Source organism: Sander vitreus, chromosome 4 (genome assembly GCF_031162955.1).
Source record: "Sander vitreus isolate 19-12246 chromosome 4, sanVit1, whole genome shotgun sequence".
Classification (NCBI taxonomy): Eukaryota; Metazoa; Chordata; class Actinopteri; order Perciformes; family Percidae; genus Sander; species Sander vitreus.
In genome coordinates, this window is record NC_135858.1 from 13,886,743 (window position 1) to 13,899,970 (window position 13,228).

Below are 13,228 nucleotides of genomic sequence, written 5' to 3' on the forward strand. Positions count from 1 at the left end.
TAAGCAGCATTAGTGATGATTTTGAAGCATTTACTTTATATCCGGAGATACTACCAAACAGGCCGACTAGATCTAACAGCGCTGGTATGGATGTTTAATTGTTTTAAGAATTACAAGTACGTCGCCAGCAAAAAGAGCTATTCTATGATCTCTGTTGCCAATTGTAATCCCCTGTATTTGCCTACTAGATCTAATGGCTATTGCTAGTGGTTCAATAGCTAGTATGAACAGAAGAAGTGATAGAGGTGAACCTTGGGGGCAACCTCTTGTAATATTGAAGGGCTCAGACACCACTTTATTTGTCAGTACCTCAGCTATAGTGTTGGGATGTAATAGTTTGATCCAGTTAAGGAATGTATTTCCAAAATCAAATCGAGCTATAACGTCAAAGATATAAGTCCACTTAACCCTATTGAAGAGCTGTGTCTTTTAATTCTTTTTGGCAGTACTGTACATTATGAAATCCTTGTTTTCACTTTACAAATCCATTTTGGTCATCCCCCACCCACAATAGCCTTCATCAACATTTTACTGAGGATTTTTGTATCAGTGTTTATTAAACTTATAGGCCGCATATTCTCACATTTAGTGTTAGGTTTGGCCTCTCTCATTGAGGCTGAGAGGTAGTCATTATTGTAGGATTCTAGATACATCTCATAAAGCGGAGTTGCCAATTTATCTTTAAAGTATTTATATAAGTCAATTGGGAGGCCATCTGGCCCTGCTGCTTTCCCAGCCTTTATTGCACATATAGCTTATAATATCTCAACCATGCTTAATTGTTCATCCTTTCCTCAGAGATTTGGGGGATATTGAGTTGGTTTACAAATTCAGTCTGGACATCCGCATTAGTAATATACTGTGATTTGTAGAGATTTTCATAAACATTTTTAACAGCTGTATTAATTTCCAGCAGGTCAACAATAGTATTTCCATTTGCAATCAAATATATTGCACTTTCGGTTTCCTGTTGTTCAATCCGCCAACATTGGTTTTTAAATGGATAAATAAATGCACCGAAAATGTCTAAACTGCCTTACAATTGTTTATAAATAACTATTTTCTGTCTTCTCAACACAGGACATCCACCTATGAAGACATCCGAGATACAAATGGAGGTTGTGAATGAATAATGGCAGACAAGACTAGTCCCATGTTAGCCTCTGTGCCAAATCACTCAGTGACCAATGTCACCACTGCCCTATGGGAGCCCAATCCTACGGTTCCTGCCAATGTGGGTGTTGTCACAAGCTCCCAGTCACAGATCAAAGACCTTTTTGGGTTGTTCTGCATGGTGACCCTTAACCTCATTGCTTTGTTGGCCAATACTGGTGTGATGGTGGCCATTGCCCGTGCTCCTCACCTGAAGAGGTTCGCTTTTGTGTGTCACCTTTGTGCAGTGGACCTGTTGTGTGCCATCCTTCTCATGCCTTTGGGTATAATATCCAGCTCAGCGTTCTTTGGAACTGTGGTGTTTACCGTTCTGGAGTGTCAGGTTTACATCTTTCTCAATGTTTTCCTCATCTGTCTCTCAATTCTCACCATCACAGCCATCAGTGTAGAGCGTTACTTCTATATTGTACATCCCATGCGTTATGAAGTCAAAATGACCATCAACCTCGCTATTGGTGTCATGCTAATAATCTGGGTTAAGTCAGTCCTCTTAGCTTTGGTCACGCTGTTTGGATGGCCAGCTTATGGACATCAGAGCTCTATTGCTGCAGCTCACTGCTCTCTTCACGCGAGCCACAGTCGTCTAAGAAGTGTATTTGCTGTGCTGTTCAGTGTGGTTTGTTTCCTAGTTCCTACAGTGGTTATCTTTGCTGTTTACTCTGCCGTGTACAAGGTAGCACGTTCTGCAGCCCAGCAGCAAGTCCCTGCTGTGCCAACTTGGGCAAACGCAAGCCCTGCTAAGGATCGCTCAGACTCCATCAACAGCCAGACCACCATGATCACTACCACTCGTACGCTGCCCCAAAGACTATCTCCAGAGAGGGCATTCAGTGGAGGAAAGGCTGCCCTTACTTTGGTATTCATTGTAGGTCAGTTCTTTGTTTGTTGGTTGCCCTACTTCATCTTCCACCTGCAAATGTCTCTGACTGGCTCCATGCACAGCCCCGGGGACTTAGAGGAGGCAGTCACTTGGCTGGCCTACTCCTCCTTCGCCGTTAACCCATTCTTCTACGGCCTGTTGAACAGGCAGATCAGAGAAGAGCTGGTAAAGTTTCGGCGCTGCTGCTTGACCCAGCCAGTGGAGTTTGGAACATCCAGCCACGAGGGTTCCTTTCAGGAGAACTTCCTCCAGTTCATCCAGAGAACCAGCAGCACAGCTGAAACCACATCTAGCTGTGCCAACTCCCGTCCCAGAAACACTATGGACCAAGGGATAAAAATCCCTGGACAAATACCTGAGGAGCACACTTAGACATTGACCAACATGAGTTATGGACCATGGTGCTAATATAAAAGCCAGATCAGTTTTTTTTGTTAGCAAACCATTTTCTTAACGGATCTCATTTTAAGTCTATCCTAAAACAATACTTACATGCCGATATGTACATGATGATTATTGGTCACTGTACTCCTCCCGTCTGCCTATACTGGCAATGACTGTGGATTTGGTCCCCCACCACCTACATTAAAAACTGGCTTTAGAAGGGATCTCTTTATAGCCAGTATGGACAGGAGAAAAATTACAGCAACCAATAATCCTTTCAATGCACATATGGACAATTCAGTATTGTTTTAAGATAGACTTCAACAAATGTGATCCTATCCTTAAAATACATGTCATTTCAGGTCCAGGTGCTATTGTTGGCATAGAATATAGTGATACATATGTCCCTGTTTGCAAATTTTCCATTCATATTACAATTGGCCTGATTTCAATATTTTTTGTAGAAAAGGTTTTATCTTTATAAATATGAAAATCTGGTGTGTAACTGCAAAAACAAGGTCATAATTGGATGAATATTAAATGTTTTATTGTATTTAATTAGGAGCAATTTGCGTTCCATATAAACATGAGTTGGTGTAGGTGGATGTAAATGTTGCCAAGCAATGGTATAACTAATACTGTGGCCTTTGTAGTGTGACAACCTCTCATGAATCTGAGGGACAATACCCCAGAGTTCCTGTGTGCAACAGATATGCTGATAGATGGCAAATGTCATCTGCCTCTGTTGTCATGGAAATTGAGTGAGCCTGTGAATGACATAGCAATGAGCACCTTTAGGCTGGATGTATGCTTTAGCTTTAAATCCCGACTGCAGTCTACTATTTCTGGCTTGTGCCTGCTTTTCACATGCAGACTGATTACATGAGGCCTATAAATTCAGATAGAGGCTCATTAATATGTGGATAGAGGCTGAAGGTAAGGTAGCACAAATCCCTGTGAATATGGACTGCTGTACTGTAATAGTGACATGGGTATGGTAAGGCAGGAGATAGTGAATTTACATTGGAAATCACTACTGGACATTGATATGCTCTGAGAGTGGTAACAAAGTGCTGTTTTATGGCCTCTGCTGTTTGTATTAGTCTTTTACAAACAGCAGTCATGCCGAATTAGAAAGAATAGTGTGGTTAAAGCAAATAACGGCAAACACCATTTTGTAGGTTGTCACTTACTGGAACATACACCACTCTTACAGACCTACTGCGCTTGTGTACTTAATATTTTGAGGTAAATACTGCAATAGCTTTTTTTTACCAAGATGATATGTGTACATAAACACTCACAGACAGCACAGGAACATGCTGTGAGACTTTTTTTTATCAATACATTTGTACTACATGTCCATTTCTGTCTTTGTCTTCTCTTGTGTAATTTTCTCCTCATAAATGTCTAGCCATTAAACAATAAGACCTGCAGGGCACTATTTACATTATTTATTCAGTATCTCAGAATTCAGGACTTGACAGCTGCTGACAACATAAGGTAAAGAAATCTACAATGTACTTCCTGAGATATGGATTTCATGGACCCTCGTGATAATACAAAGATAAACAAGGTTGGAACAAAACATCAACTCGATCTAGATACAGCATTTGTTAAACCAAACATCAAAGAATTAACTCTGAAGGACTTTTGAATCACTATCTATCCCATTGCTATTCATGACATTCAGAGCTCTGCATTTTCAACCTGAGGTCAGACATTATTGTTAAACTACAACAGATTATAAACATGAGCATGTTGTTCCAGAAACATCTGGTATGACAGGTGTGACAGCCGGAGCTCAGCACTTTGATTTCTCTTAGCAAATATCATCAAGTTGCAGGTAGAAAATTGTGTTTTTATTGTCTTGTATCATTTTTCAATGGTGCCTGTTACTTTCAAAAAAGGATTTGCCCATATGATCATCCTTTACACTGTCTCAGTATCAAAATTGAATCCATGTCTAGGACCTGAGTGTAGTTTATACACGGTATGGCTCACAGAAGACAGCATGGGCAAAGATCTCCCACAGAGCCAGATATGTCTGTAGAGGGTTGTTAGACACAAATTGTAATCTCAACAGGCGGACTAACTGCAAAGGAAAGAGCATTCACTCTGAAGTCCAAAGATGTCACAAGCCTAAACTGATGAAAGACAACACAGACAAGACTTGGCAGCACACACATTTTGATCTCTCTTGCAGTTGGCCAGAAAAAAAAAATGGAATCATCTAAAAATCCAGTCAGTAAAAGTCTGCTTGTTGAAAGTGTAATCAGGAAAGAGCCACAGAGATAAATTAATATCACATGGAAAAGAAAAAGGGGAAATAATGTTGTAAGTCAGGTAACTGACTGTCCTCAGTCTTATTAACAAGCTTATTAGTGGGAATGCTGTTCATCAGCGTTCTTTATAAACTTCTAGTTTTTCTTCTTCTAATTCCCTCTTCCGTACGTTTTTTTGGCTCTCCGTAACTTCTGCATACTTTCAGCTATTAAAACCATTCAACTTTTAAAATGTTCAGCTCTTTCAGCTAATGATGGGACTTCTTCAACTGTTTTTCTACTATTTATACTTTTTAAAATATTAAGCTTTTTAACACTTTTTTTTAACATTGAAGTCAATGAGAGCATGTTTCAAATCCTTAAAATCTTCTGCTCCCAAAATGTTCAGCTCCTTCAAACTTTCACCTACAGACGCCAAACAAACTTTAAAATGTTCACGAAATATTCAGGTATTAGGCTATGGCTTTTCAGTTCTTTTTTGTTCTATGCAATGGATATGTCTGATAATAATACAAAGTATTTATACTTTTAGCCTTTTTAGTCAATTTATTTGAACTTCCACTTTTGATAGTATTACAGTTTAGCTTCCAGCTTTTCTAGAAATGTATTTCAGCTCTTAGCTTAATAAGGTAATGCAGTTCATCTTCCAACTGACAATTGTACATTTCAACGTCCAAGATTTTCAGCAGTGCAATCCATTTGAGATTTTTCAAACAATTTAGTTCATATTTCCGCATTTTCATCTCTGTTTCTCATAGCATTTGTAAGTCTTATAGACTTAATCATAATTTCAGTTAGAAAATAAATTATTTTTTAAAATATTAAGCTGTTTAACACTTTTTTTAACATTGAAGTCAATGAGAGCATGCTTCAAATTCTTAAAATCTTCTTCCGCTCCCAACATTTTCAGCCCCTCTATACTTTCACCTACAGACGCCAAACACACTTTAAAATGTTCACGGAAACTTCAGGTATTAGGCTATGGCTTTTCAGTTTTAGATCTTTTACAGTTTTTGTGAAAAAGCTGTTTAAGTTTAGTGATCATTTCAGGAAATTGTATTGATTAAACAGAGTGTGTATGTAGCTTCTTAGAGTGAGTGATGTCACAGATTAGAGTGTGGAGCTTCGAAAAAATTATCTTTGTCCTTGCTCTATAAACTGCTCTCACACCCACAATCTTTACTTGTCATACACAATTTATACATCAAAACGTAGGTATTTTTGTCTAGTTTCAGGCAATGTGGTCAGTTATGCAATATGACTTATACTTTTGGCTCGGTGAGCTTCCAAATGACAAGAGTTCCACATCTTCCTCCATTCGCTGCCCTGTTTAACATTCTCCACATTTCTGAGCGAAACGCAGAGCGAACCACTTTTTTAAATCGCTGATATGCCCACATTTTTAAGTTTATCAACATAAATTTTACATGGATGTGTTCATAAAGGCCTTGTCGTGGTCACGATTACATCATTTGACTGATACCCCTTATTGTTTTAGCAGTCTGAGCCTTTATTTGAGAGCTTGCTCTGTGTCTTTGAATAGCTCCAGTGTGTGCACAGGTGGCAGTTTCAGCAGGTGACATGGGTGTTAAATGATCAAAGGATGTTTACAAATACTCGTCACCATGACAGCACTTTCACAGACAGCATCAGCAGTCTTTCAGCCTTTTCAGGCAATTCATTGCAACGGATATGGCTGATAATAAGTCTTTTTAGTCAATTCATTGAAACTTCCACTTTTGACAGTATTACAGTTTAGCTTCCAGCTTTTCTAAAATGTTTTTCTGCTCTTAACTTATGTGCAGTTCAGCTTCCAACTTCCAAGTTTTTCAGCAGTGTAGTGCAATGCATTTGAGATTTTTCAAACAATTTGTTCCATATTTCTGCATTTTCATTAATGTTTCTCACAGCATTTGTAAGTTTTCCATACTGATTCATAATTTCAGATAAAATAAAAATAAATTATTTTATACATTAGTGGTGTTATTCAACTTTTTAATGAAATTCATACTCATTCTACCGATTTCCACTTTTTCAACTATTCTCACTACTTCATCTTATTCTTGAGAGTTACCTCTGACATATATAGCAATTGAAAGTTGCTTTGGATAAAAGTGTAAGCTAAATGAGATGTAACTTAATGTTGTGATAATCTTTATAGCATGACACAGCACTTTTCCCCAGACATAAAAAATGATTATATATTGTCTATCTTTTCACACACACACACACACACACACACACACACACACACACACACACACACACACACACACACACACACACGCAAACACACACACGCACACACAGACACAAACAGACACACACACATACACACACATGCAAACACACACACACACACACACAGACACACACATATAAGCAGACACACACACACACACACACACGCAGACACACACATACACACACAAACACATATACACACACACACACACACACACACACACCCACACACATACACACACACACACACACACACACACACACACACACACACACACACACACACACACACACACACACACACACACACACACACACACACACACACACACACATTATAGCTGAAGGAACATCTTCCAACTATTGGTTGGTGATGCTGTAGTGGATATGACACATTCCTGTGGTGTGGGACAGCCGGGTTCAAATCCCACTGAGGTACATCAATCAATGTGTCCCTGAGGTAAACACTTAACCCATATTCGCTCCAAAGGTGTGTTACCACTGACATATATAGCAATTGAAAGTTGCTTCCTTTTCTCTTTTTTCCTCTCCTTTTAGCTTTCCTCTCTTTTTCCTCTCTCTCTCTTTCTGCTTGTTTGTTCTATGCAATGGTTATGGCTGATAATAAGTCTTTTTAGTCAATTCATTGAAACTTCCACTTTTGACAGTATTACAGTTTAGCTTCCAGCTTTTCTACAAATGTAGACATTTGTAAGTCTTCCATACTGATTCATAATTTCAGATCAAATAAAAATAATGTTTTATTAGGGCTGTCAATCGATTAAAAAATGTAATCTAATTAATTACATACTCTGTGATTAATTAATCGAAATTAATCACATACATAATTAATGGTGCCTGAACTGATAAAAAAAGGAAAGAAAAATAAAGGGTACTAAACAACAGTCGGTGACATTAAAGAACGGCTTGTTTATTGCTAAGGCCATATGGTCAAAATTAAATGATTTAATAATAATGTATAACAATAACAATAACTTATTTCACTAGTAAATTGCTGTTGAACGACAAAAACAACCACCAGATGGGAAAAGGACATTTACAATAACTTCAAATGCACCACGAGGCTGTAGTTTACCAGTTTCATTGAATGCACCGTCTGTGTTGTTTCTCCGATGGCAACTGCAGATTGTTACATACCGGTGCTGAATCTTCTACAGTAAAACACAGTCAAACTTTACACCATTTAGCGTTAGCTGTCAGCATTTTAACCGTGTTTAATCCAGCTACTAGCTAGCGGTAGGCTAACGTTAGCTGCTGTTGAGTATAGTGTTAACTAGCGTCACGTGCAGCGGTGTTTGTGTTGCCTGTATCGTCTTCAGAGCATCAGAGAGAAGCGCAGACATATCAGTGGCACCAGATTTCGGTAGCCAGGGTTGGCAGGAAGAAGATTTTTACAAGTAAATGTTCCAATTAATGATCCAGGCAGCACATTCTCGTCTCCCTCCTTCATTTTACAGTCGAATGGTGGCTAGAACGGCTCCGGGTCAAACGTCAATATGGAATGGAATAATCTGCGTTATTTTTTTTAACGCGTTATTTTTTTTAACGCGTTATTTTTTCTCAGATTAATTAATCGAAATTAACGTGTTATTTTGACAGCCCTAATTTTTATACATTAGTGGTGTTATTCAACTTTTTAATGAAATTCATACTCATTAAACCGATTTCCACTTTTTCAACTATTCTCACTACTTCAACTTCTTCTTACTGATTTAAGCTATTCATCCAGTTTAGCTTTAGCAATTCAGCTATTCAGCATTCCCACGCATTTTCTGCAGGAAATGCATTTTCTAGTTATTCTGTACGTTTTTTGGCTCTCCGTAACTTCTGCATACGTTCAGCTATTAAAACCATTCAACTTTTAAAATGTTCAGCTCTTTCAGCGGACTTCTTCAACTTTTTTTCTACTATTTATACTTTTTTAAATATTAAGCTTTTAAACATTTTATTTTAACATTAAACAATGTGCACAATGTGCTCATTTATGTGATTTGAGTTATACATTTGGCTCGATGAGCTTCCAGATGACAAGAGTTCCACATCTTCATGTTAACCATCCTCCACATTTCCCAGTGAAACTCATAGCGAACCACTTTTTTAAATCGCTGATATGCCCACATTTTTAAGTTTATCCACATAAATGTTATATTGATGCGTTCACAAAGGCATTGTGGTGGTCACGATTACATCATTTGACTGATACCCCTTATCGTTTTAGCAGTCTGAGCCTTTATTTGAGAGCTTGCTCTGTGTCTTTGAATAGTTCCAGTGTGGCACAACAGGTGACAGTTTCAGCAGGTGACACGGTCGTTAACCTGATTAAAGATGAAAGAGATCTCATCACAGAGATCAAAGGATGTTTATCAACATGGTCACAGGTCATTAGTAGCCATAACAACCCTTTCACAGCCAGTCAACTTTAATACTACAGGCAGTAATATGAACATTAGTCTATATCTTTTGCGTTCCACTTCTGTCTGTCTGTCTCTGTCTGTCTGTCTCTGTCTGTTTCTGTTTCTCCCTGTCTCTGTCCGTCTGTCAGTCTGTCCGTTTCTGTTTCTTCCTGTCTGTCTGGCTCTGTTTGTTTCTGTCTCTGTCTGTCTGTGTTTGTTTGTCTGTTTCTGTTTCTCCCTGTCTCTGTCTGTCTGTTTCTCTCGGTCACTGTCTGTCTGTCTCTGCCTGCCTGTCTGTCTGTCTGTTTCTCCCTGTCTGTCTGTTTCTTTCTCCCTGTCTCTGTCTGTCTACCTCCTTCTCTGTCTTTGTCTCTGTCTCCCTCCCTCTTGTCTGTCTATTCCTCCCTCCTTCTGTCTCTCTCTCTCTCCCTCCCTCCCTCCTTCTGTCTCTCTCTCTCTCTCTCCCTCCCTCCCTTTCTCTCTTTCTCTCCTAGTTCATCTTCCAACTGACAATTTTACATTTCAACTTCCAAGTTTTTCAGCAGTGCAGTGCAATCCATTTGAGATTGTTCAAACAATTTATTTCAGATTTCTGCATTTTCATCTCTGTTTCTCATAGCATTTGTAAGTCTTCCAGACTTGATCATAATTTCAGTTAGAAAACAAATTATTTTATATATTAGTGGTGTTATTCAACTTTTTAATGAAATTTATGTTAATTGAAACCATTCATACTTTTTCAACTATTCTCACTACTTCAACTTCTTCTTACTGATTTAAGCTATTCATCCAGTTTAGCTTTAGCAATTCAGCTATTCAGCATTCCCACGCATTTTCTGCAGGAAATGCATTTTCTAGTTGATAATGAACATTACCACTGTCCACTTCATCTGGACCTGTGACCTACAGACTCAGAATAGATTCCAAGACATCCAGGAATTATGCCTGGGCATGCGCACAGAATACAGGTTTAACTGTATTACGCCGGCCTCACGTTATTTGTGACATTTGGAACCTAACAATACATGATGCAATACCACACCACTTTTCATTGTGGCAAATAAAGCCTCACCATCAATACTATCAGTTTAATTTAAGCTGTCACAGTAGTAGGAATTGTATTACCATAAAAATGTTGTTTTATTTCCCCAAACCACCAGTACAAACATTACAACCCAGTGTGTACATTTCAATAAGGAGAGACCTCATTTTGAGTGAACAATTATTGGTAGCACTTTATAATAACTATCCATAACTCATCATTTATTAAGCATTAGTTAACTATTAGTTAATGGTTTGTTCATTATTACTTATTAATTGTTCATACATAGTTCATCATGAGTAAAGTATTTGTTCACACAGTTACAAATGGTTTGTTCATAGTAAACAAGCATATTAGTTAATGGTTTGTTAATCATTATTAATTTATTGTTCATACATAATTCATCATCAGTAAAGCATTTGTTCACATAGTTATAAATGGTTTGTTCATAATAAATAAGCCTATCTTGAAAAATATGTTTGTAAGTACATGATTTATACTTAATAAATAATGAAACAACCATTTGTAAATGAAATAATTTTCCCATTATAAACCAGTTCCAAACTATTACTAAATGCTTTGTTCATCATTTGTAAAGCATTGCTCCTATGCTAATTCTCATAAATAAAGCATTTGTATACACACTCATAAATGGTTTGTTCATAGTAAATAAAGCTCTCAATAGTTATGTTTATAAATAGAGGTTTGACACTTTCTAAGTATTGCAAAAACCATTGGTAAATTAAATAATTTTCTCTTTATAAACTATCTACAAACTATTAGTAATTTATTTGTTTATCATTTGTAAGGCATAGTTCCTACATTCATTCTAATCAGTAAAGCATTTGTAAATACAGTTAGTAAATGGTTGGTCTATAGTAAGTAAGCTCATGTAAAACGTTTATCAGTTGATGTTTTTAATAATTCCTAAATGATGCATTAACCATTTGTAAATGAAGTCTTCTTACCATTATCAACTAGGTACTCAGGAATGTATAAGGTCGTTTAAAACTAGGAAGTTAATGATTAACTGACTATCTACACTTACATTTGTTCATGCCTTAAATAAAATGTTATGATTTAGAAAAAGGCCTAAACTAATAGCTGGGGTGTTAACACATCTGTTACAAATACTTACCAATAATGTAATCCATGATTAACTCATGAGTTACTGATGATTAGTTAAGTATATTATGTGAGCCCATCTAAAGTGAGCACTTTCTATGCTTTACAAAGCATTTATAAATGAGGTGCAAAGGCTAACAGAACCTGGACACACACACATGTATTGTTCTATTTGGACATGCCTTCAGAAATATGCCTATGGATAGTTAGTGTGTTAATGCATCTTTAACAAGAACTTACCAACACATCAATTCATGATTAACTCATGAGTTACTACTGATTAGTTGACTACATGGCGTGAGCCCATCTAAAGTGAGGACTTGGTATGCGTTACAAAGCATTTATAAATGAGTTGCAAAGGCTAGCAGATACAACAGAAACACAGGTAAAAACAGTATTTGTAAACCTGATTGCAATGTAGTAAAAATGTACATTCATGAAATAGCTCGTAGTAGTGTTATTTAGTTGATATCAGTGTGAATTTGGACCAGAACCAGAAGAAGAAAACGAGATTGTTAAGAGCCAGAGAATTGAACATCAATAAAGAGACTAGGAAACCAGGATAAAGTTTGAGAAGTGTATTAATATACACAGAAACATGGCATGCACATATACAGATAAAACACAGGTATGAAAAATAACAACTAAAATAATAAAGTGCGCACATAAAAGAAACCCTTTTCAGTTCTATGAGCTCAATTGTTCTTTGATGACAAGAGTTCAGAGATGTTCAACGTTGGGGCCCATATGAGTTTGGTTTCTGTTTGTCCTACCACCATGAAGAAGGAATTGAAAAGAACGACATTTAGTGAATTAAATCAATTCTGCATACTATATTCTATCTAATACTGGCTATGCCTTCTGGTGAATAGAACGAAAGAGAGCTGTGCCTGAATCCACTGTCGTCATGGAGTTAAAGGCAGTGAATTCCATTAATATGGTGAATCATTCCTTAGCACTAGGCCTTGAGTTTGCTAGCATCCATGCTAATTGGTGCTAATCATGGATGTATTAAGAGAACGGTGCTAATAGTGCAAAGCTAACGGGTTAGCTAAGGTGCTGTATTCATATGCTAATAGGGTAATTAGCCACAAAAAGCTAGCGGAGTACTATGTATTGCCTATGAAAAGGCTAATGATTCTATCTATTGGTTATGGAAAGTAATTTTGCTTTTCAACACTATTGCTAGCTGTGGGTATTTTGTTGAATGAATGTTAGTACAAGTTGTGAGTTTAATTGTTTAACTGGAGTTTATGGTGAAGTAACTTTAAAGAGGCTAATGTTTAGTGCATTCTTTCTACTGTTACCAGTGCAGGGAGGGATAAATAAGCACGCATGTCTTAATGCCTCTAGATTACAACACTGTAGCTTAAGTTATGGGAAAATAATACAATTTGAGAGATTTTTACATGTAATTTATGCAATTATATTAAGAATAGTGTTAATGTTACTAAGGTAGATTCCATACAACTTGAATTAGAAATGTATTTTTTGTATAAAGGTTACCTATTAATATAAATGTACTTTTGATACCTGAAAGGGATTTATATACTTTTGATACTTAAGAGAAGAAATTTAAGAACGGTTGTACAACTGAAAAGAGATTTAGATATTTCAATATGGGTTAACTGAAATATCACCTCATTTTATTTCCATTGTAGCCTAAGCAATTGATTTTATT

General features: G+C 37.0%; 1 protein-coding gene across 1 annotated transcript; it reads left to right on the forward strand.

Annotated features, from left to right (window-relative positions):
• Positions 1–1,105: 1,105 nt before the first annotated feature.
• gpr61l (G protein-coupled receptor 61-like) lies at positions 1,106–2,425 on the forward strand. The gene has a single exon (XM_078247437.1). The coding sequence runs from the start codon at positions 1,133–1,135 to the stop codon at positions 2,423–2,425; it is 1,293 nt and encodes a 430-aa protein (XP_078103563.1). The 5' UTR covers positions 1,106–1,132.
• Positions 2,426–13,228: the final 10,803 nt, after the last annotated feature.

Coding starts and splice junctions, on each gene's coding strand:
- gpr61l (XM_078247437.1), top strand. CDS start 1,133: ATGGCAGACAAGACTAGTCCCATGTTAGCCTCTGTGCCAAATCACTCA.